Here is a 26,332-nt window from a genome sequence, read left to right as displayed (position 1 = left end):
GGCCCAGGGACCCCTGATCTGTAACCCGATGGCATCGATAACCTGGTGGGCCACAGTGGAATTTTGAGTCTTGAGGAATCAGCACCATTTACAAGCCAATTTCTAGGAATAACGGAAATATCTGGGTATTTTCTTTTTCCCTAGTGAACAGTCACTCTAGTAAATGGTCTCAGGTCTCTTTAGGGAAGACTCGGAGACTTCTAGTACATACTTTTAGTAGTGTTGCTGGCTCATTTCTCAGAAACATCAACAAACCCTCAATAAAGATGCTCTGGATCTGCGAACTTGCCTTTGTTGGAAACTGGTTAAAAGACTGACTCGCCACTGTGGCTACTCAAGTCAGGTTGCTGGTTTTAAGACCTCGATTTTTCTATTATATGTAACGAAAAAGTCGCATTTGTCTAGGTTACCCATCCATTTCATTCTTAAGCTTGTTTTAGTGAGCCAAAGGTCCTTGTGGATCAAAATTTTATAACATCCACTCTTTCCATTAGAGTAAATGCACCCGCCTTGTCTTTGGCTCTTACATGCTGCCCTTTGACCACTTTCACCCTGGAATTACATCATCGCAGCTGGAGTCACCCTGCACTGGAATGAATGACCCACCACAGCAGAATGCTTTTGTTCTCCTAAGTAATGTATAAATCAGTGCCATAGTTAAAGGTGTAACTTTAACTTTGGGTTTCTCTCAAGGGATGCAGTGTGGTGTGGGGTACAGATATCCTATGATAAATTCAGTCTAACATTCCTGACTTCTTAAAACCTTTGACTGCTTTTTTTGCATCTTGTTGGGGATGTTTTGACATTTCAGCCTCATTAAATGTAAGGCCAGGTCTCACCAGTCAGCAAGTAAACTGATGGAGCCACTTCCAGCTTAAAAAAGCATTGAATCCAGAGATCTGGCAGGTACCCTGTATTATTAAATTTGGTTTGATTCAGTGTTGTATTCCATCATCTTTGCTTTAACCCCTGTAAGATTCACTCCCACATATATTCTCTAGGTTTCTGACAATATATATTATCAAAACATTGCAATTCTTTTGATGCACAAGTCGCTTCTTTCTGAGTCACACTTTTTGTACCTGTCCTCCTAAAGCTTGTTGAGATCTGATCCTAGTTTGTAAGTCTTGAGGCACCAAAGTATTTAGATGGGTCTCAAGGCCAGTGGTTGTCTCCTTGTAAGATAACTGCTTCAGGTGAGATTACTACAGTTTTCCTTTAAGAGGAGGCTCATATTCTCAGACGTAAGAAGGAATGTTGTGTTTCACTCACAAGGAGGCTCAGAGTGACTCAGGAGTTTAACATTGTCAGGTCTGTCTGGGTATAATTAGATGGGCCCATCCCAAGCTTCTTTTTCTCTTCTTCTTCTAGGATTCCTATAATTCAAATATTGGTGCCCTTAATGTTGTTCCAGGGGTCTCTGACACTGTTCTCATTTCTTTTCATACTTTATTCTGCTCTGCCTCATTTATTTCCACCATTCTTCTTCTGGCTCACTTATCCTTTCTTCTGCCTGACTTATTCTGCCTTTGGGTCACTCTAGTGTATTTTTTATTTCAGTTATTATCTTGTTCATTGTTGATTTTCTGTTCTTCATTTCTACTAGGTCCTTGTTAAACATTTCTTGTATCTTCTTGATCTGTGCCTCCATTTTATTCCCGATTTTGGATCCTCTTAATTCTTTTTCAGGTAGACTGCCTATTTCCTCTTCATTGTTTTGTGGATTCTTACCATGCTCCTTCATCTGCTGTATATTTCTCTGTCTTTTCACTTTGTTTAATTTACTGTGTTTGAAGTCTCCTTTCTGCAGGCTTCAAGGCCACACTTCCTCTTGTTTGTGAGGCCCGCCCCCAGTAGGTGGGGTTGGACAGTGCCTTGTGAAGGTTTTCTGGTGGGGAGGACGGTGCCCGTCTTGTAGTGGGTGTGGCTGGATCTTGCCTCTCTGAAGGTAGTGCCATGCCCAGTTATGTGTTTTGAGAAATCAAAGAGGAAATAAAAAATACCTAAAAACCAATGACAATAGAACAAAACAACTCAAACCCTGTAGGATGCAGTAGAAGAATTGCTAACATGGAAGTTTATATCAATACAAGCATTCCTCAAGAAATGAGCAATACATCAGATAAATAATCTTACCCCTAATGCAACTAGAATAAAAAAGAACAAAAAACCCCCAAAGTTTGTAGAAGGAAAGAAATCATAAAGGTGAAACAGAAATAAATGAACTGGAAATGAAGGAAACCATAGCAAAAGGAAATGAAGGAAACCATAGCAAAGATCAATAAAACTGAAACCTGGAATTTTGAGAAGATAAATAAATTTGGCAAACTATTACCCACAGTCATCAAGAAAAAAAAGGGAGAAGACTCAAATCAATAAAATTAGAAATGAAAAAGGAGAAGTTACAATAGACAATGTAGAAATACAAAGGATATTAAGAGACTACTATGAGGAACTGTCTGCCACTAAATGGACTTCTTGGAAGAAGCAGACAAATTTGTAAAAAATTACAACCTTGCAATATGGAAGAAATAGGAAATATGAACAGGCCAATCACAAGCACTGAAACCAAAACTGTGATAAAAACAACAAGCAAAAGTCCAGGGCCAGATGGCTTCACAGGTGAATTCTATCAAATGGTTAGAGAAGAGCTAATACCTTTCCTGCTCAAACTCTTCCAAAAAATTACAGATGGAAGATAACTCCAAACTCATTCTATGAGGCCACCATCACCCTGATAGCAAAACTAGATAAAGATATCACAAAAAATAAACCTATAAGCTAGTATCACTGATGAACATAGATGTAAGAATCCTGAACAAAATTCTAGCAAATAGAATTTAACAACATATGAAAAGGATCATACAGCATGATCAAGTGGGGTTATTCCCAGGGATGCAAGGATTCTTCAGTATACCCAAGTCAATCTTTGTGATACTCAATATTAACAAACTGAAAGACAAAAACCATATGATCATCTCAGTAGATGCAGAGAAACTTTCAACAAAATTCAATACTCATTTGTGATTTAAGAAAAGCCCTCTAGAAAATCACATAGAAGGAATCTACCTCAACATAATAAAGGCCATATACAACAAACCTACTGCAAACATTATTCTCAATGGTTAAAAACTGAAAGCATTTCCTCTAAGACCAGGAACAAGACAAAGATTCCCACTTTCACCACTATTATTCTACATAGTTTTGAAAGTCCTAGCCACAGTAATCAGAGAACAAAAAGAAAGGAACCCAGATTGGAAAAGAAAAGTTTAACTGTCACTGTTTGCAGATGACATGATACTATACATAGAAAACCCTAAAGAGGCCACCAGAAAACTAGTAGAATGAATCAATGAATAGAGCAAAGGCTCAGGATATAAAATTAATACAGAGAAATCCCTTGTAATCTTAAACACTAACAATGAAAAATCAGAAAGGGAAATTAAGGAAATAATCCCATTCACCATTGTAACAAAAAGAATAAAATACCTTGGAATAATTCTACATAAAGAGACAAAAAAAAAGAAAAAAACCTTCCCTGGTGACTCAGACGGTAAAGCATCTGCCTACAATGCGGGAGACCCTTGGCTGGGAAGATCTCCTGGAGAAGGAAATGGCAACCCACTCCAGTATTTTTACCTGGAGAATCCCATGGAGGATGCTGGTAAGCTACAGTCCATGGGGTCACAAACAGTTGGACACGACTGAGAGACTTCACTCACTCCAAGAGACAAAAGACCTGTATGCAGAAAACTATAAGACACTGATGAAAGAAATAAAAAATAAACAGATGGAAAGATATAACATGTTCTTAGGTTGGAAGAAGCAATATTGTGAAAATGACTGTACTGCCCAAAGCACTCTGCATATTCAATGCAATCCCTATCAATTTATTAATGGTGTTTTTTCATAGAACTAGAAGAAAAAATTTTACAATTTGTGTAGAATCACAGAAGACCCCGAATAGCCAAAGCAATCTTTCTGAAAGAAAAACAGATTGGAGGAATCAACCTTCCTGACTTCAGACTATACCACAAAGCTGCAGTCATCAAGGCAGTATGGTACTGGCACAAAAACAAAAATATAGACAAATGGAACAATATATATAGCCTGGAGATAAATCCACACATATGTGTGTACCTTATCTTTGAAAAAGGATGCAAGAATATACAGTGGAGGAAAGACAGCCTCTTCAATAAGTGGTGCTGGGAAAACTGGAGAGCTACATGTAAAACAGTGAAATTAGAACACTTACAAACACCATGTACAAATAATAAACTCAAATTGGATTAATGACTTAAATGTAATGTCATAAAGTATAAAACCTGGGTTTAATACCTGGGTCAGAACGATCCCCTGAAGAAGGAAATGGAAACCCAGTCCAATATTCTTGCTGGGAAATTCCATGGACAGAAGAGCCTGGCAGACTACAGTCCATGGAGTTGCAAGAGTTGGACATGACTGAGCAACTAAATCACCACATGAAGCTCATAGGCAGTATACTCTTTGACATAAATCACAGCAGAATCCTATCTGAGCCACCTCCTAGAATAATGTAAATAATAACAAATATAAACAAATGGGACCTAATTATACTTAAAAGCTTTTGCATAGCAAAGGAAACTATAAATAAGGTGAAAACACAACCTTAATATTGGGAGCAAATAATTGTAAACAAAGTCACTGACAATGGATTAATCCCCCAAATATATACAAAATATACATGCAGCTCAGTATCAGAAAAACAAATAATTCAATTTAAAAAATTGGCAGAAGAACTAACAGACATTTCTCCATGGAAGACATACAGAGGGCAAAAAAAAGACATGAAATGATGCTCAAGATCACTCATTATCAGACAAATGCAAGTCAAAACTAAAATGAGCTATCACCTTACATCAATCGGAATGACCATCATTAAAAATTCTACAAATAATAAATGCTGGAGAGGATGTGGAGAAAAGGGAATGCAGGTGGAAATACAAACTTATACAAACTCCACTTGTTGTGGAGAACAGTACGGCGATTTGATAAAAAACTTAAAAATAAATCCACCATATAGTCAAGCAATCCTACTACTGCACATATACCCTGAGAAAACCACAATTCAAAAAGACACATGTGCCCCAGTGTTCATTTCAGCACTGTTTACAAGAGCCAGGACATGGCATCAACCTAGATGTCCATCAACAGATGAATGGATGAAGAGGATTGGAATACTGCTCAGCCATAAAATGGAACAAATTTGAGTCTGTTGTAGAGAGGTGGATGAACCTAGGGTGAAATGAATAATAAAGAAACAAATAACGTATATTAAAACATATATATGGATCTAGAAATAGAGTATTGTTGAACCTATTTCCATGCAAGAAATGTAGACACAGATGTAGAGAATGATCTTGTGGCAAGGAAAGCAGAGGATGGGGCAAATTGGGAAAATAGCATTGACATATATACAAGATCATGCATGAAACATATAGCTAGTGAGAAACTGCTATATGATACAGGGAGCCCTGTCTGGAGCTGGGATGGATGGAGAGGATATATATACATATATATATATATGTGTGTGTGTGTGTGTGTGTGTGTGTATGTATATAATTATGACTGATTTGCATTGTTGTGTAGTGGAAACCAACATAATGTTGTAAAGCAATTTTCCTCCAATTAAAAATAAAAAAACAAAATTTAGTAATTTAGTGGAACATAATTGAAACATGACTTCCAAGAGGCACCAACCAGCTGGTGCTGATGTCTCTGAGCTCTGGAGAAAGAGTCTATATACCTGGGGAAAGTACTGCAAGTCCCTTCTTTTTTCTTCAACCTTGCAGTTTCTGTTTTATCACCTCCTATTAACAGAATATAACCTGCAGACAACTGGCAAAGAAAAAATGTGGTTTGCAGAGTTTTAGTTCCGGTGTGACAAAGCATAGAATGTGAATTTGGAGCTGAGAGTTGGTAACCTAATAACTAGCACATTTACCTTGCAGACTGGCTTCAGCCAGATGGATCCTTCTGAGGCTATGATGGTTCTAGAAGAACCCAGGAGCCTCCTGGAATAATCTTATTCCTTTGGTTTCAGAGAGGGTAGGAACAGAAGGTGGTCTTCTCTTTCTTTGTGTTGAGCTGGACTGGAGACATTTTATATAGGAAGTACATATTCCATCGCATCTGGGTGCACCCTGTCCCTGACTATGCTCTTTACAAAGATCCTATGGAGGAGAGAAAGCCAGAGTTTTCCTTGCAGGCTGGTTCTTTATACTTTTCCTGCTCATCTTATAATCATAGTGTTACAAAATATCTCTTAGTTTAATCTGATGTCACTTCAATTCTGATACAATATCTTTGTCAAGAGCCTGAACGAATGCATATGAAGAGTATATTAGTGAAATAAGTGATTTAAACTGGACAATATTGTCATTGCAGAGATTTATAAAGGGATAACTGAGGTAATAAAGACCAGAGTTATCCAGCAAAACATTTTCAACCTTTAAAATGTTGTATCTGGGTACATCTGGTAAAAAATGAAGTATAGATTATTATACCAGAATGACTTAGCTGGAAATAGGAACTTTTTTTGGCATGAAATAGATAAATTTCAGGTCAGTGTTTATGATGGGAAAGTGTAATTTGATCACTTTGGGTTTACAGAATAATAATGGCTCTTTTTGAGTGCTTTAAGGAAGACCATTATGTGTGTCTTGTGGTCTGTATTATTTGCTCTTGTCTATTTTATGAGTCTGTTTTTCTATGAAATTTTTATTGTGAACTAATTGTTTCCTCATATTATATTCTAATCTTCATTTTCCCTGACTATTCTTTCTTATCCCCCAACCCCCTTTAACTAGTCCTTAAATCTTTTCCATATATTAAATCATTACTCATTAAGAGAGGCAGCTTTTATCATGGAGAGACCTCTGGGGAAGATTCAGCTCTTGGTTTTGCTGAAGTGCTATATAAAAGTCTACCCAAAAGTTAGAATTTTAGGGCTTCAGTTTTCTCTTCCTTAAAATGAATAAATTAGGCTATGTATTAGACTAAGATTGCATAAATTTCTAACATTGTACAATTCTGGAACTTTGTGCGGGATGGTTCAGGTTTGAAGACTACCACTTTAATAAATACTGTTTACATGGGGGAAAATTTTTTTTCACTTAGGCAACCCGCATAGAAAAACTGATCATTGTTTAAATAACAGGTAAGACTCTTCCAAAATGAAAAACTTTTGTGTCTCTTAATATCCAGCGATCCCACATTCTGAGATTGCAGTGGACTTTTTAGACAGGGCAAACATTTAAAATAGATATAATAGTGGTGATCTGTTGGCTGTTTTAAAGTGAAAAGAAATAAAATGAACAATCTAAGTTGCTAATTACTGCAGGTTTACTGACTGCGAAACAAATTTCTAGAATTACAAGTCGTTTTCAAGAGGAGTTGTAGTTATAGGTGAAGGTTTCCTTGAGATAAAAGTACAAGATATATCTCTAAATCAGTTTAGGGCTGAAGTAAGGACAGAAAATTGAAACGGTAGGCCTGAAAGCACTGTTTAGTGGAGCAATTAGGCTGTAACATCTGTCATTCTATTGATCTCTTGAGTTGATTGTACTTATCTGGCGGACCAGGCCAGTGTCTCCTAATCCCCTCCCTGTCTCGGTGGGTGTTTTGGAGAGGTTAGTCTACATATAGGAGAAAGCCTTTTTTCACAGTGAAGGTGTGCTCCCGTGCTAGGATCCCAGCTCCTCTTTAAGGAGAGTGGTGGTAAAATACTTAGTGTCATTTTCCCGAGAGAAAGAGATGAGTCCATTAAATTTCAGTGATTCACTTATTCACCCACCATTCATTCTGTAAATGTTTAGTGAACATCTGCCATAGATCAGGCACTGTGACAAGCGCTGAATCCGACTTGAGCAAGTCAGATATGGCCCTGGCCTCATGGAGGCTTTAGTCTCTCCCATAAATCCCATTAGACTTCTAATCCTCGCTCATTCTTTACCCCCTCCTTCAATTTCCCAAACCTCCAGAAGGTTTGAGCATATTTTTGTCATTGAAAGCTTTTCTTTTTTTACTGGTTAAAAATTATGTAGTGCAAGTCTTAGAGGAAAAGTTCACAGGATTTTGTTGGTTCTGATAGACTTCAAATGCTTCAGAAGATCAACCACTGAAATCTTTACGAGATTCCATTGAGCAAAACTTCTGCCTGTTGAAATGGATGGATTTTACCATCCTTATTTGTGGCTTTAGTATGTGGCCTTTCCCCCTCATCCTCAAGGCAAAAGAGGAAGCTTTTATTAATAATGCCATTGCTAGTAGTTATTAAAGCAATATTTATTGTTGCATACCAGGCAGTGTGTCTTGAATTTCTAGTAAGGTGTGTATTCTATTTCCCAGGACAATACTGTCTTTATTGAGTTCTGATAGAGTAATCTGCAAATTGCAAGGGGCTCAAATGTACTGCTGACACATTGATCCTTTAACTCATTTTTTTATTCTTGATTAATACATTACAGATCACTGTGCATCAGCCTTAAATTCTTCCAAGGATTTAAAACTATTTTTATAATTTAGACATCTACAGCTTCTTCTTAAGTTCAGTGTTTGGCAGCATCCTGGGATAAGCCTCCCAGAGATGTGCGCATATTATCATTTCCAATGTGGCCTCTTTCAGAGCCTTAGCTGCTGCAGAAATTTGGCTTATCATGAATATCTGGATGAATATCACTTGTTACTAACCCTTTTTAAGTCTAAATATATCTCCATGATGCACCCCAAGCCTGCCAGGAGGTAACATGTGGTATTTTGAACATACCATAATATGCTGTTCTCTAACTCAGTTCTATCAGCTCAAAGTATCACAGAGTTCAGAATCTAATCCAGTGCATAGAAAATCTCTATTTCAAAAATATCTCTTTTCGTGATTAGCTACTGTGATTGTATTTTATAGTGTCACAGAAGCCTCTGAGCCTATCAGTTCTCTTTAGTGGGGATTCAATCGTATATTGAGGCCTTTTCTAGGTGGCCTGTGACAATACCTTGCCTTGAAAGGGCCTCCTGTGCCTGTAATTAAGATAGCCACACAAAGAGGTTAGGCAAGTCCCCTTTAGAAATTCCATCCTGGTATAGCATATTTAGCTTTCTTTTCTCTGATCTTTGTAACAAATAATACTTCTGGTTGAGGAACACAATTCTGAAGTTGGGCTTCTACCCTTTACCCAATCACCCAATCAGTCACCTTAAGGACTCAAAAAAAATAGTGTGCCCGTGTGTGTGCATGTATGTTTGTGTGTGTGTGCTTGTGTATCTTTGTATTCTGGGAATTTTCAAACACACGCAAAGTAGTAAGAACAAAATATCTTCTGTGTCTTTAATATCATCATTTTGCTGCATCTGTTTCATCTATTAACCCATTTTTTTCTTGCAGCATTTCTACTAAATCCCAGATAACATATTTTTACCCATAAATACTTTGAAACATTTCCTAGAATTTTAATGTTACATGAAAGTTTGAGACAAAAATTGTTGAATTTACTTCATTCTTGTTTTTGTCTGAAACTAGCATAGTTCCATTAATTAGAACATGTTCCTTGTTGATAAGTTTAGTTTTCCTAAGTTCATTTTTGTCTCTTCTTGACTGCCACCAAACCCCTATTTTGTTCTTATCCTATTCAGCAGTTATTACACTGGTTCTAGTATAAACAAACCTCAGCAACTACACAATTTATGCATATATATATATATATATAAAGTGCTTTTAAAACTCTGTCCTCATTGACTATTTCTGTTTCATAGGAGTCAGATCATTAGTGTAAGATTTTTTACCTTAGGCATAAATCATCACTTTCCTATTATAAACTCTAGGCATTTGCACATAGGAATGGAGTGGATTTTTTGAGTGTAGGCTAATAAAAGATGTGAACCTAGGTAAGCATGAATTGGATTTTAGAAGTTAGGAATTATCCTACTTTATGATATAGTTCTATGTATGTTTCTGTTCTGAAACTATATAATATTGGCCAACTTTAAAAACATAAAGAACAGGAGATGCTTATTAATAGTTTTCTGCTTTACTTCTATTGCTCATATGCTCAAGTCAGTCGTAATAGCTCCGAGACTCTGATTCAGTGGCTACTGTCTTTTTAGCGGAACTCCCGCCTCCGTATACAGCCATCGTCAGCCCAGATGCCAGCGGTATTCCAGTCATAAACTGCCGTGTGTGCCAGTCGCTCATCAATTTGGATGGCAAGCTTCACCAGCATGTGGTTAAGTGCACAGTTTGCAATGAAGCTACGGTAAGTGGAGATTTTCATTAATAAAGCCCAAATTATTATTTAAAATCTTCTCCCTAAAAGAATGTATCAGTAGTGTTACTTAAATTAGATGTGGGCTGGATACAGAAATGGCCTTTTTTTTTTTAACGTTTCTTTCTTCTCTCTGGCTGTTTCTCTTTTATCATACAAGGATGCCTCCAGTGGTTAAAGCTAGCTCCATTATGAAAATTTCATGATGAATTTAAATGTAATGCCATTTGACTCTTTATTTCTAAAATGAGGCTGAATGTGAGCAATCATTTATAATTATCTTCAGTATTATCCACATCTCAACTGAATCTATTCTGGTTTTTACCAAAATGAAATATACTGAAGTTCCCTATGAATGTGGACTTTGTACTTCTTATGTGGAAAATTATTTAAGCTTGTTTACACCTGTAGGATGTAAGTATGGTTTTTCTGGGACTTTGTGACTGTGAGTTTGTTACTGACATTTGTGTTGAAGTGCTTATTAACATCTTGTATATTATTCGATTTTTTTATATTAATTTAGTGAAATATTAAAATTTAAGGGCATTTTTATTTTTACTGAATTTTTGGAAGAGCAGCTCAATTTTAAGTAAGATTTTTAAGATTTTAAGTAATAAACTGGTTAAGTGTATACTGGTTAATTATATTTCTGCTTTCATGGTTAGGCTTTAGCTTTAAATTTTCAATCTCTCAAAATTTGAAATTAATTAATAATTTTATTTTGGGCATTTGCATTTTTTTCTCCTTAGAAAAAGTCTTTAAAAAGTCAACCAAAGATTATTGTGTCTCTAAGAACCATAAAAGATGAATATGGGGGACTTTCTATGTTTTGTGGAAAAGTTATAAAACCTTAAGTCATGAAGCAATGTATTCCATTTTCATAAGAGATCATTTAGGGAACTTTATTGTATAAATAGATGATACCTACAAAACTAGCTATTTTGTTTTTCAGTGTTCCACTGAATGTATGTACATGTTAAGTTGTGTCTGACTCTTTCCAGAGGAGCCTATGGACTGTTTGTAGCCCGCCAGGCTCCTCTGTCCATGGGGTTCTCCAGGCAAGGCTACTGGAGTGGGTTCCCATGCCCTCCACCAGGGAATCTTCCCCACCCAGGGTTTGAACCCGCATCTCTTACCTCTCCTGGATTGGCAGGCAGGTTCTTTACGACTAGGGCTACCTGGGAAGCCTGAGAACATTCCTTAAAGTGTTGGGGTTTTTTTTTTCCACCTTATTTTCCTCCCTTGTAATATTACTAATTCCATATAAGGCAATCTAATCAAATACTATTCATTTTCTCCAGAATATTCACAATTATTTATATTTCTTTGCTTATTAGGGGTAGTAATCATATAAAACATTAGTTGCTCAGTTGTGTCCAACTCTTTGTCACCTCAAGGACGGTAGCCTGCCAGGCTCCTCTGTCCACAAAATACTCCAGGCAAGAATACTGGAGTGGGCTGCCATTCCCTTCTCCAGGGGATCTTCCCAACCCAGGGATCAAACCTGGGTCTACCTGCATTGCAGGCAGATCCTTTACCGTCTTAATGGGAGAAAGCAAAAAGGAATTAAAGAACCTCTTAAGGAAGGTGAAAGAGGAGAGTGAGAAAGCTGGCTTAAAACTCACCATTCAGAAAACTAAGATCATGGCATCTGGTCCCATCACTTCATGGCAAATAGATGAGGGAAAAATGGAAACAGTGACAGACTTGATTTTCTTGGGCTCCAAAATTACTGTGGATGGTGACTCCAGCCATGTAATTAAGACACTTGCTTCTTGGAAGAAAAACTATGAGAAACCTAGACAGCATATTTAAAAAAGCAGACACATCGCTTTGCCAGCAAAGGTCCCTCTAGTCAAAGCTGTGGTTTTTCCAGTATTCATGTAAGGAGGTGAGAGTTGGATCATAAAGAAGTCTGAGCACCAAAGAATTGGTGCTTTTGAACTGTGGTGTTGGAGAAAACTCTTGCGAGTCCCTTGGACAGCAAGGGGATCAAACCAGTCCATCCTAAAGAAAATCAGCTCTGAATCTTCACTGGAAGGACTGATGCTAAAGCCTAAACTCCAATATTTTGGCCACCTGATGCTGAAAGCTGACTCATTGGGAAAGACCCTGATGCTGGGAAAGATTGAAGGCAGGAGGAGAAGGGAACGACAGAGGACGAGATGGTTGGATGGCATCATTGACTCAATGGACATGAGTTTGAGCAAACTCGGAGACAGTAAAAGACAGGGAAGCCTGGTGTGCTGCAGTTCAAGGGGTCACAAACAGTCAGACACGTCTGAGTGACTGAACAACAACAAATCATATAAAAATTCCAGCCCAATTTTCTTATTATAGCCAAATTTTATTGATCCAGTATGAACTCATCACTTCAAAGAGCCAGATTTAGGCTGTTGGTTAAATCCACAGTGACACATCTATCAGAGGAATTGCTATCTCTGGCAGCTGTAGCCTTATGAAACCTATTTCTTATAAAATGAAACTTGAAAGTCAAAATTGCTTCTTGATCCATGGGCTGCAGAATGAATGTTGTGTTAGCAGGTGTGAAAAACAACTTAATTTTATTGTACATCTCTGTAAGAGCTCTTGGGTGACCAGGTGCATTATCAATAGGAGGTAACATCTTGAAAGGAATTTTTTTTCAGCATTAGGTATCAACAATGGACTTAAAATGTTCAATAAACCATACTGTAAATAGATGTGCTCTCATCCAGACTTTGTTCTAGTGGCAGTGCAGTTTTAGCATAATTCTTTAAGGGCCCTAGGATTTTCAGAACGGTAAATGAGCACTGGCTTCAACTTAAAGTCACCAGCTGCATTAGCCCCTAACAAGAGTGTCAGCCTGTCCTTTGAAGTTTTGAAATCAGGCACTGATTTTTATCTGTGAAGATCCTAGATGACATGTTTCTCCTATACAGGGAAGAAGAAAATACGTTGAAACTATGTTGTTTAGTATAGCCACTTTCTTTAATTAGCTTAACTAGATCTTCTGAATAGCTTGCTGCAGTTTCTACATCAGAACTTGTTACTTTACCTTGGATTTTTTTTTTTTTTACTAAAGTATGATTTACAATGTTGTGTTAGTTTGAAAGTGAAAGTGAAAGTCACTCAGTCGTGTCCAACTCTTTGTGACCCTATGGACTGTACAGTCCATGGAATTCTCCAGGCCACAATACTGGAGTGGGTGGCCTTTCCCTTCTCCAAGGTATCTTCCCAACCCAGGGATCAAACCCAGGTCTCGCGCATTGCAGGCGGATTCTTTACCAGCTGAGCCACCAGGGAAGCCTGAGAATACTGGAGTGGGGAGCCTATCCCTTCTCCAGCGGATCTTCCTGACCCAGGAATCGAACCAGGGTCTCCTGCATTGCAAGGGGATTCTTTACCAGCTGAGCTACTTTGAAGTGTATAGCAAAGTCATTCATATATATATATATATAATTTTCCGCCTTCATTTACCTTATAGGTTATTATAAAATATTGAGTGTATTCCCTGTGCTATCCAGTTGGTACTCATTGCTTATCTGTTTCGTATATGGTATGTATGTGTGTTTAATCCAGAACTCCTAACTTATCCTTCATTCCTCCACCTTTTCCACTTTGGTGACCGTAAGTTTGTTTTCTATGTCTATGGGTCTATTTACATTTTGCATATAACTTCATTTGTATCATTTTTTTTTTCAGATTCCATGTACAAGCAATAATATATGATATGGGTCTTTTATTTGCCTGACATTTCACTTTACGTATGATAATGTCTAGGGCCATCCATGTGGCTGCATATGGCATTATTTATTCTTTTTTATGGCCTGATAATATTCCATTGTCAGTCAGTCAGTTGCTCAGTCATGTCCCACCAGGCTCCTCTGTCCATGGAATTCTCCAGGCAAGAATACTGTAGTGAATTGCCATTCCCTTCTCCAGGGAACTTCCCAACCCATGGAAAACCCCTGGTTCAGTGCAGGATAGAACCCGAATTTCCCTCCTTGCAAGGGAGATTGTTTACTGTCTGAAGCATCAGGGAAGCTCTGTCAACATGTTTACTTAATGGTAAATATGCATTTAGAGAAATTAACTCAAATTCTGGTTCTTGATACTTTATATTGTATAGCAGTATATTCTGGATATTTTAGCTTGTCAGATTCGATTATAGTTTAATAAATTACAGTTGACTTATTGCTAACTTATACATATTTCTACCAAGGTTTTTTACTTAAAATTTTTAAATCTTAAAAAAAAATACATGTTGCAGATTTACAGAAAGCTAGAAAAATAATAGTACATAGTATGGACCATCCCCACAGGGTAGGCTCTTTACCCACATTCTGTAAATGTTGATATTTTACAAAGTAGCTTTCTCTCTCCAAATAAATAAATAATATTTTCAGAACCTTTTAAGGTAATTGTGGACATGGTGTGTTTCAACCCCTGAACATTTTAATGAGAATTTCCTTAAAAAAATAAAAAGAGCTTTCACTTATTTAATTATAGTAAGTTATAAAATCAGAGATAAACATTGATATAATACTGTTATCTAATCTTTTCACTTAATTCATGATTTTTTTAATATTTATTTTTACTTATTTATTTGGCTGTACTGGGTCTTATTTGTAACACAGAGGACCTTTAGTTGTGCATGTGGGATCTAGGTCCCTGGCCAGTTATCAAATCCCAGCTCTGTGCATTGGGGGTGCAGAGTTTAGCCACTGGACCGCTGGGAATGTCCCAGGTTAGTTCATATTTGCCCAACTGTTTCAGTGAAAAAAGAAAATCGGATCCAGAAGTCAATTAAAAATTATTTTAAAAATTTAAATGTATTTAATATTATATAATATATAAATATAATACATATAAATATATTTAATATTATTAAAATTATAAAAATTATATATTGCATTTGGTTATCATGTTTCTTTAATCTTCCTTAATCGGAAATTTAGTCTTTGTCTTCTATTGCCTTGACAATTTTGAAGAGTACAGGTAAGATATTCTGTAGAATGTTCCTTGCTTGGGTTTGTCTGATGCTCTCTCATGATTAGAATCAGGTTATACATCTTTGGCAAGTATGCCGCAGGAGTGGTGTTCTATTCCTCTCACTGCAGCATAGCTTATTTACTTTGACAAACTTATATCCTAGTAATGAAAGGAGTGTTTTCTTTAGTGTTACTTAGTCTAGCTTTTAAATTTACTGTAATAAGTGTCAAACTTGTGATATGCTTCTCTTTCCCTACTATTCTTGAGCTTGCCTTCCTCGGACATGTGCAAAAACCCTTGGCCAGGCAGATAGATGACCCTGTCTTGTGAATTTCAAATGGAAGACAATTCCAGGCCAATACAAACTAATTTTGAAATATGCCCTTCATAATTCAATCTCTGCAGTCCCCCAGATTTTATAGAGTGTTTCCAAATACTTGAGCTGTTTAAAATCACTTATGATTCATCACTAATAATTAGAGAAATACACATCAAAACTACAATGAGGTACCACTTCATTCCAGTCAGAATGGCCATTATTAAAAAGACTACAAATAATAATTGCTGGAGAGGGTGTGGAGAAAAAGGGACACTCATGCACTGTCTGGAGAAGGCAGTGGCACCCCATCCAGTGCTCTTGCCTGGAAAATCCCATGGACGGAGGAGCCCGGTGGGCTGCGGTCCATGGGGTCGCTAGGAGTCGGACACGACTGAGCGACGTCACTTTCACTTTTCCCTTTCATGCACTGGAGAAGGCAATGGCAGCCCACTCCAGTGTTCTTGCCTGGAGAATCCCAGGGACGGGGGAGCCTGGTGGGCTGCCGTCTATGGGGTCGCACAGAGTCGGACACGACTGCAGCGACTTAGCAGCAGCAGCAGCATGCCCTGTTAGTAGCAATGGAAACTGGTGCAGCCACTGTGGAGAAGAGTGTGGGAGGTTCCTCAAAAAACTAAAAGCAGAGTTGCCGTATGATCAAGCAATCCTACTCTCGGGCAAATATCTAGACACAAATCTAACTTGGAAAGGTGCAACACCAGCACTGCGCACCATAGCCGAGACACGGACACAGCCTAAGTGTCCACGGACCGATGGATACAGAAGATGTGAGATATACAGATATCTAGACCTAGAGATTATCACACCAAGGGAAGTAAGTCAGAAAGACAAAGACAAATACCGTGTGATGCCATTTACCTGTGGAGAGTCTAAGCTATGATACAGACGAAGCTACCTACAAAGCAGAAATAGACTCAGACATCCAGGACAGACCTGTGGTTGTCAGAGGGCAGGGGCTCGGGGAGGGAAGGACTGGGAGGTTGGGACTAGCAGATGTGAACTGTTAGATCCAGCAGGGGGCCCGAGCATCCCCAGCCCCTGGGCCCCGGGAGGTGCAGGTCTGGGCCTGTCAGGAACCGGGCCAGGCTGCAGGAGGTGAGTGGCGGCAGAGTGAGGACAGCTCCGTCTGTATTTGCAGCTGCTCCCCGTCGCTCACATCACTGCCTGAATTCCACCCCTTGTCAGATCAGCAGCAGGATAATAAATGTAATACACCTGAAACATCTGGCACTGCGCACCCCCCACCCCCGCCCTGCCCGGTCTGTGGAATAGTTGTCTTTCACGAAACAAGGAGTCCCTGGTACCAAAAAGGATGGGCACCGCTGATATATGTGATGGATACACGACAAGGCAGTACTATGTAGCACAAAGGACTGTATTCAATAGTCTGTCAATAAACCATGATGAAATAGATATGAAACATTCCATCAACAAACCAGATGGAATAGAATACGAAAAAGAATACATATATGTATGACCAAGTCACTTTGCTGTACAGTGGAAGTTAGCGCCATGTTGCAAATCAACTATATTTCAATAAAATAAATCATTTATGATGTAATTTTCCTTAATCTGTACTTTGGTAGCACTATGAGGAGCCTTAGATTTTTAGGATTCATTTCCTTTTTATACACAAACAAGCTTTGGCAATCTGTGCTTCAGTTAATTTGCTTTGTATTTTCTTCTCTTATCTAGCCAATCAAAAATCCCCCAACAGGGAAGAAATATGTTAGATGCCCTTGTAACTGTCTCCTCATTTGTAAGGACACATCACGGCGAATAGGATGTCCAAGACCCAATTGGTAAGACATAAAGATCCATCTGTTCACTCTTTTGTTCACTTGACAAGTGCTTATTAAAGATTGATTATGTGGCAGATTTTGTTCTAACCAGAGTCTTTATCCTCAAAGTAATTATAAGACCTACAGTATTTTTTCTTTGTTAAAGGAATGATACTGCTTAGTTTGAAATTAATGGTTACAGATATTCATAAACTAATATTCTTGAATGAACAGTGTTATATAACTATTTAATACACTGTAATAAATCAGTGACTCATTATATTTAATTAAAAATAACCAATTAGTTTATCTTTGAATCTTTGACATATTTCATCTTAATTTGGAAGGGTTTTAGTAATCATTGTGTACTTTACTATATGTTCATATACTAGTCTTTGCTAAGTGTGAGTGAGTGAGTGAAGTCCCTCAGGCGTGTCCAACTCTATGTGACCCCATGGACTGTAGCCACCAGGCTCCTCTGTCCATGGGATTTTCAAGGCATGGATACTGGAGAGGGTTGCCATTTCCTTCTCCAGGAGATCTTCCTGACCCAGGGATTGAACCCAGGTCTCCCCCACTGTAGGCAGATGCTTTACCATCTGAGCCACCAGGGAAGTCCTTGCTAAGTATAATCTACACAATAAATTCTATAGCTATTCGCCCCTGCCAAATGCATATGGGAGTGCCCAAACAGGAGTATATCAAAACCTTAACTGTATTTTCTCCCTGTGATTCCTGTCGTTTTGAATGTTAGTCAGTTGAAACCCTATCTAATGATAACTTGGGAAACAGAAAGGAAGGGAGCCTACCATTTTCTTTTCTGCCCAACTCTTATGAAATAGATATTAAGAAGTACCAGCCTAGCCAGAAAATTTTGGTTTGACTCAGCACTTTGGTATCTTCATGGCACACATATACATGTTAACATAGAATATTTTAACTTCTTTAGTCTTTTATCAAACTCAAGTTGTCTTACTAGATAGGATAAGATAAGATAAGGTAAGATGAGGAATGATAAGATTTGAAATTATATGGAGCAGTTAAATGGTTCCTAAGATGATTTGATTAGGTCCAATTCCATCTTGTTTTGTTACTTTTAAAATACTGACTATTGCTATTTTCTATGATTTTGGCCCTAAAAGCTGAAACTTAATTAACTTAATTTATAAAGCAAGTTTATCTTATTTTCAGTGCTATATCACATGTTTGGGCCCTACCTTGTAGGTGTTGCCCTCTCTCCATTTGTGGGATAATGAGGTTTTCCCTTTCTCTTTCCACAGTAGACGCATAATTAACCTTGGCCCAGTAATGCTTATTTCTGAAGAGCAGCCTGCTCAACCTGCATTGCCCGTCCAACCAGAAGGTACAAGGGTCGTGTGTGGGCACTGTGGAAACACATTCCTGGTATGTAACAAGACATTTGTCAGAAGCATCAATCTATTCAATGCAGGTCATGATCACACAGATTTGACCACTGCTTGAAGTCTTATAGTTTGGTCCAAGTGCGAATTGACCAAAGGATTAAAATAAAGCCTTTTTTAAAGAAAGATAGTTAATCAGAACTGCAGTTCAAAATATACTGCATTATTTGTAAATTACATATAAGGTAATTTATATGACTTAATTACATATAAAATAATTTATATTATCTGACTCATTCATTTGCAAAAAGGGCCTCTCTGGATAGGTCAATAATAAACAAGCACCTTGTCCTCTAGGCAGAGCAACTTGGGTATCTTGGCTTAGTGAACAACTGAATCTACCTCCTACCCTCACCTCCTTCAGTTCAATTCAGTTCAGTCACTCAGTCGTGTCCGACTCTTTGCGACTCCATGAATCGCAGCACACCAGGCCTCCCTGTCCATCACCAACTCCCGGAGTTTACTCAAACTCATGTCCATTGAGTCGGTGATGCCATCCAGCCATCTCATCCTCTGTCGCCCCCTTCTCCTCCTGCCCCCAATCCCTCCCAGCATCAGGGTCTTTTCCAATGAGTCAACTCTTCGCATGAGGTGGCCAAAGTATTGGAGTTTCAGCTTCAGCATCAGTCCTTCCAATGAACACCCAGGACTGATCTCCTCTAGAATGGACGGATTGGATCTCCTTGCAGTCCAAGGGACTCTCAAGAGTCTTCTCCAACACCACAGTTCAAAAGCATCAATTTTTCGGCGCTCAACTTTCTTCACAGTCCAACTCTCACGTCCATACATGACCACTGGAAAAACCATAGCCTTGACTAGATGGACCTTTTTTGGCAAAGTAATGTCTCTGCTTTCTAATATGCTATCTAGGTTGGTCATCACTTTCCTTCCAAGGAGAAGCGTCTTTTAATTTCACGGCTGTAATCACCATCTGCAGTGATTTGGGGGCCCCCCCAAAAAAGTCTGACACTGTTTCCACTGTTTCCCCATCTATTTCCCATGAAGTGATGGGACCAGATGCCATGATCTTCTTTTTTGAATGTTGAGCTTTAAGCTAACTTTTTCACTGTCCTCTTTCACTTTCATCAAGAGGCTTTTTAGTTCGTCTTCACTTTCTGCCATAAGGGTGATGTCATCTGCATATCTGAGGTTATTGATATTTCTCCCGGCAATCTTGATTCCAGCTTGTGCTCCCTCCAGCCCAGTGTTTCTCACCTCCTTAGTAGAGCACAAAACATACAGCCTCATGCAGTGGCCTTGCTTGATTCTAGATTCAAGAAATATTCTTATTATAATTTATCAAAATTTTTCTGATTTTTAAATATGAAACTTGAAGTTAAGGGAATAAACTCAGTTCGTTTCAGTTCAGTCTCTCAGTCCAACTCTTTGCAATCCCATGGGCTGCAGCATGCCAGGCTTCCCTGTCCATCACCAATGCCCAGAACTTGCTCAGACTCATGTCCATTGAGTCAGTGATGCCATCCAACCATCACATCCTGTGTCATCCCCTTCTCCTCCTGCCTTCGGTCTTTCCCAAAATCAGGGTCTTTTCCAGTGAGTCAGTTCTTCACATCGGGTGTTCAAAATATTGGAGTTTCAGCTTCAGCATCAGTCCCTCCAATGAGTATTCAGTACTGATTTCCTTTAGGATTGACTGGTTTGATCTCCTTGCAGTCCAAGGGACTCTCAAGAGTCTTCTCTAACACCACAGTTCAAAAGCATCAATTCTTTGGAACTCAGCCTTCTTTATGATTCAATTCTCACCTCCATACATGACTACTGGAAAAACTGTAACTTTGACTATACGAACCTTTATTGGTAAAGTAATGTCTCTGCTTTTTAATATGCTATCTAGGTTTCTCATAGCTTTTCTTCCAAGGAGAAAGTGTCTTTTAATTTCATGGCTGCACTTGCCATCTTCAGTGATTTTGGAGCCCCCCAAAATAAAGTCTGTCCTGTTTCCATTGTTTCCAAATCTATTTGCCATGAAGTGATATGACCGGATGCCATGATCTTCTTTTTTGAATGTTGAGTTTTTAGCTAGCTTTTTCACTCTCCTCTTTCACCTTCACTGAGGCTCTTTAGTTCCTCTTCACTTTCTGCCATAAGGGTGGTGTCATCCACATACCTGAGGTTACTGATATTTCTCCCGGCAATCTTGATTCCGGCTTGTGCTTCATCCAGCCCTGCATTTTGCATGATGTACTCTGCATATAAATTAAATAAGTAGGCTGACAATATACAGCCCTGATGTATTTCTCTCCCCATTTTAAACCAGTCTGTTGTTCCATGTCCGGTTCTAACTGTTGCTTCTTGACCTGCATACAGGTTTCATAGGAGGCAGCTAAGATGCTCTGGTATTCCCATCTCTTTAGTAATTTTGCACAGTTTGTTGTGATCCACACAATTAAAGACTTTAATGTAGTCAATGAAGCAGAAGGTGATGTTTTTCTGGAATTCTCTTGCTTTTTCTATGATCCAGTGGATGTTGGAAATTTGATCTCTGGTTCCTCTGTCTTTTCTAAATCCAGGCTGAACATCTGTAAGTTCTTGGTACACATACTGTTGAAGCCTCTCTTGGAGAGTTTTGAGCAATACTCTGCTAGCATGTGAAATGAGTGCAGTTGTGTGGTAGTTTGAGCATTCTTTGGCATTGCCTTTCTTTGGGATTGGAATGAAAACTGACCTTTTCCAGTCCTGTGGCCACTGCTGAGTTTTCCAAATTTGCTGACATATTGAGTGCAGCACTTTCACAGCTTCATCTTTTTAGGATTTGAAATAGCTCAACTGGAATTCTATCACCTCCTCTAGCTTTGTTCATAGTGATACTTCATAAGGCCCATTTGACTTCACATTCCAGGATGTCTGGCTCTAGGTGAGTGACCACACCATCATGATTATCTGGGTCGTGAAGATCTTTTTGGTACAGTTCTTCTGTGTATTCTTGCCACTTCTTCTTAATACCTTCTGCTTCTGTTAGGTCCATACCATTTCTGTCTTTTATCGAACCCATCTTTGCATGAAATGGTCCCTTGGTGTCTCTAACTTTCTTGAAGAGATCTCTAGTCTTTCCCATTCTATTGTTCTCCTCTATTTCTTTGCACTAATCCCTGAGGAAGGCTTTCTTATCTCTTCTTGCTATTCTTTGGAACTCTGCATTCAGATGGGTATATCTTTCCCTTTCTCCTTTGCCTTTTGCTTCTCTTCTTTTCTCAACTACTTATAAGACCTCCTCAGACAGCCATTTTGCCTTTTTGCATTTCTTTTTCTTGGCGATAGTTTTGATCATCACCTCCTGTACAATGTCCCAAACCTACATCCATAGTTCTTCCTTGGGTTATCCAAATCCTTGACATGGATAATCCTTATAAAACACATTATAAGTGAGCTGACTTCAGTTGTTAAAGAATAAATATTGAGTGTGTACCAGACACTGGGTTACATGCTTGGGAAACAGGAAAGTGCTGTCTCTGACCTCATGGGATTTTCCAATAATAGCAGGAGAAAGACAGTTAAAACAGGAATTATGTGAAATCTATTTAGGCTACAGCAGAGAAATACAGAATGTTCTCAGTGTATATACAGAAACATCTAGGCTAGATGAAGTGACATTATCCTAAGAGTAATGGAAAGCTAAAGTAGAGATTTATAATTAAAATGTATTTGTGGATGTTATTTATATAATTGCATATGGGCAAGTCTGAAGAAACATAAGATATTTAGGCTTTATTATTCAGAAAAATGATGACAGTGGTTATGAATAGCATAAAAAATTTGAGAGAGAATTTGCCAAACTGATATTAGGATAGATAAGGGAATGAGAAAAAAATAAAATTAAAGGCAACTGTTACAAAGCTTTATATTTAATTTTTGGAATCATCTAGAAATGAATTCTAGAAAATGATCTAAGTTAAGAGGTTAGATAGATGTATGTGACATGATTTTATACATTTATGCATAAAAAGTTTGGGGTTTAAATATTTTCCCCTCAGAAGAAAATCACTAAATTTTATGTAAGCCAGAAATGAACTTGTAACTTACTTAACATTCAGTGCAAGCACGTGAATCTTATTAGCATAGCAATTATGATTTTAAAATTTTGTGTCTTTGGCAGGAAAGGGTGTTTTGGATTCACACCCATGGTATTTAAAGATGATTTCAAAATTCCCAGAAAACAAAGTTTTTGGCGATTAAGAGAACACAGTACATACCTTTAGGGTGGCTATTACCTTTGAGAGTTTCAGACTAATGAGAGATGCTGAGGGTTACAAAGAATAAACTCTCCATCCTCACTTGAGAACTTCAGCTCGTCCTTACTATTATGCCAATCCAAGTAATCTTAGATTCTCTGTAGTAGTCTTTGTCCTTCAAACTTTTATCTAATAGGATAATTCATCTACTTATTCCATACCTTGTTTCAGCCTTGGTTTACAAGGCCTAGTACAAGTTACAAAGTCCAGTAGCTTTGAAAATAAAACATGCAAAATCAAGGAGATGAAAAATAAGGCAGAAATATGATGAAGTCATATATAAGAATATAAGTATGCATAATAGTCCTGTGCAGTTGTTAAAATTAGACTGGATTTTAGCGGTGAGCCTTGTATGGTTGGAAAGATTGAGGGCAGGAGGAGAAGGGGACGACAGAGGATGAGATGGTTGGACGGCATCATTGACTCGGTGCACATGGGTTTGGGTGGACTCCAGGAGTTGGTGATGGACAGGGAGGCCTGGCGTGCTGCAGTTCATGGGGTCACAAAGAGTCGGACACGACTGAGCGACTGAACTGAACTGAACTTGTATGGTTAATGAAAAGAGGAAAACATGATCTGTTACAAGATATTTGTGATGTTTTCTGAAAAGTTCCCAGCTTTTACTGGAATACTGAGACCTAACAGAAAATCATTCCCATGAATTAAAAGTGTAATGGACTGTGTCCTCAATGATATTTTTCATTTATAACAAATAATGTAATACAATATAATGTAGTATCACTGCCATAATGCTAAAATTATACTTACTAGAAATTCACACCATTCACAGTATTCGTTTAACAGCCTGTCTGGAACCGTGGATAGTGTTGAGAAAAGCTAAATTTGTGTTTTCCAAAGCATATTCATTAGAATGCTCATTTAATTATAAGGAATTGCTAGGATAAAAAAAATTAAGCAGAATTTTTATAGGTATATTCTTCAGCACTTTTAATATATAATATGTTAAAATAATAATAATTAATGTTAAACCATTAAATAATTATCACAATTAAATTTAATTTAATTTCTTATAAATAATTAAATAATATTAAGATCCAAGAGGAAGTTTTATGTAGTATGTGTAAACATTTTAAGATGTCGAAACAGTTTTGAGGGGATTGTCTAACCAGACTAATGTTTTGGGGGACTTTGTTTAGAAAATAATTTTCCAGAAGAATAAAAGCATTACAGGCTAGTTCTCCATGAACGTAAAGAGGTTTCTTAAAACAATTAAACAGCAGAGAGTTTAATATTGCATCTGTGTTGGGTAGGTGTTTTCTGTCACTGATGGAAGGCAGTTCCACTTGCTGTGTAGGGTTGGCGTTCCCAGTGAAATCTAACACAACCTATCATACATGCCCGAACCACCAATGATAGTTCAAACTTTGCCCTCAAGTGGGCCAAGGCAGTACCTTCAGACAGGTTCCGATTTTCTTCACTTGTTCAGAGGGTCCTGTAATCTGATTGCTTAGCAGAGAGTGACAACAGTGAACATACTCTAAAGTGATGGCGTGAGTGTGCACGCTCCGTCGCTCAGCTGGCCTGACTCTCTGTGACCCCACGGACTGCAGCCTCCCAGGCACCTCTGTTCATGGAGTCATCCAGGCCAGAGTACTGGAGTGGGTTGCCTCTTCCTACTCCCGGGGATCTTTCCGACCCAGGGATCGAATGACCCCAGTCATCTGTTGTACCCGTTAGAAAATAAAATCTAGTCAGGTACTATCAGCTGACTAGCTTTTAGTAGTATAACTTTCTTATGAGCCTGTTAAGATCGATTTAAAAATATACCTTGGGGAAACTCAGTTTATCTATTATGTATTGTAGAATGGTTAGAAATAAGCCAAATATTGGAAGACCTCTACTAAAAACAATTGGGTTTTAGAGAAGTTGCTTTTAACCTTTCTGAAAGAAAATAATTTTCATAATAGCCATAATATGGCAACAATGCAAATGCCCACAATGGATGAATGGATAAAAAGGATGTGGGGCTTTCCAGGTGGTATTAGTGGTAAAGAACCTGCCTGCCAGTGCAGGAGAGGCAAGAGACGTGAGTTTGATCCCTGGGTCGGGAAGATCCCCTGGAATAGGAAATGGCAACCCTCTCCAGTACTCTTGCCTGGAAAATTCCATGGACAGAGGAGCCTGGTGGGCTACAGTCCCTGGGGCCACAAAGAGTTGGACCTGACTGGGTGACTGAACACAAGCAGAAATACACAATGGAATATTATTCAGCCACAGGAAATGATCTGGAGAAGGGAATGGCAGCCCACTCCAGTACCCTTGCCTGGAGAATCCCATGGACAGAGGAGCCTGGTGGGCCATAGTCCATGGGGTCACAAAGAGTTGGATACTACTGAGCGACTAACACTACTCCTATAAGAAATGGGGGATATTCTGACATTTGTGACAACACAGAGGACCTTGAGCACATTTGCTAAACAAGGTAAGTCAGACAGAGAAAGAGAAGTACTGCATGATATCCCTTATATATAGAACTGAAAAAAATTAAACCTGTAAAAACAGGAAAATGGTGGGTACCAGAAGATATCAGAATATGGGAGGTGGGGGATAAGACTCATGGTACAAACTTGTAACAATTAGTAAATAAGTCGTGGAGATCTAAATAAAGCACAGTATAATGAATGTTGTTGTAGTTGTAGTTCAGTCGCTCAGTTGTGTCTGATTCTGCGACCCCATGGAGTGCAGCAGGCCAGGCTTCCCTGTCCTTCACTATTTCCTGGAATGTATAATGAATATAGACAGTAATATTGTATTATAATTATAAATGTGATAAATGTCACTACAGTGACAACTATGTTACATTATATCAATGTATGAAAGTAGTAGACTGTACACGTTAAATTTATACAATGTTACCTATCAAATTTATCCAGTTAAAAACAGGAAAAATCAGATTTTTTTTCTATCGACACTTCAAGATTTGGCAATAAAATTTTAAGAGTGCAGAGGCTGCATTTTAGATAAGAGAACAGTGGTAAATCCTTTCAAAAGGACGGGTATTTGCATTCATTCAGATAGAGTATGACTAAGTTATTTCTACTAATACATGTTTTTCTAGTCTTAGTTTGCTACATTTGAAAGAATTCTTGTAGATAACAACAAAACCAGATATGCGAAGTTGCTGCCTATGTGTTACTAATTATACAACAGAGTCTTGGTTGGTTGTCAGTTATAATCAAATTCATTATGCATAATCTATGCTAAAATGATAGAACCTGACTAAATAATCTCCTGTAGGTTAGTCTTCTAAAAA

At 38.2% G+C, this 26,332-nt stretch overlaps 1 protein-coding gene across 1 annotated transcript in view; it reads left to right on the top strand.

The window, feature by feature from the left end:
• The window catches only part of PIP4P2 (phosphatidylinositol-4,5-bisphosphate 4-phosphatase 2), a 64,911-nt gene that overhangs the window by 19,388 nt on the left and 19,191 nt on the right, over window positions 1-26,332 (top strand). Inside the window, exons 2-4 of the mRNA XM_065902838.1 lie at window positions 10,138-10,286; window positions 17,302-17,408; window positions 18,668-18,791. Of these exons, the coding sequence (XP_065758910.1) occupies window positions 10,138-10,286; window positions 17,302-17,408; window positions 18,668-18,791 (380 nt within the window). The remainder of the gene's footprint in view (window positions 1-10,137; window positions 10,287-17,301; window positions 17,409-18,667; window positions 18,792-26,332) is intronic.

This window comes from Muntiacus reevesi, chromosome 12 (assembly GCF_963930625.1).
Source record: "Muntiacus reevesi chromosome 12, mMunRee1.1, whole genome shotgun sequence".
Classification (NCBI taxonomy): domain Eukaryota; kingdom Metazoa; phylum Chordata; class Mammalia; order Artiodactyla; family Cervidae; genus Muntiacus; species Muntiacus reevesi.
The sequence above is the reverse complement of the archived record's forward strand: the minus strand, read 5'-3'. Positions and strand labels throughout refer to the sequence as shown.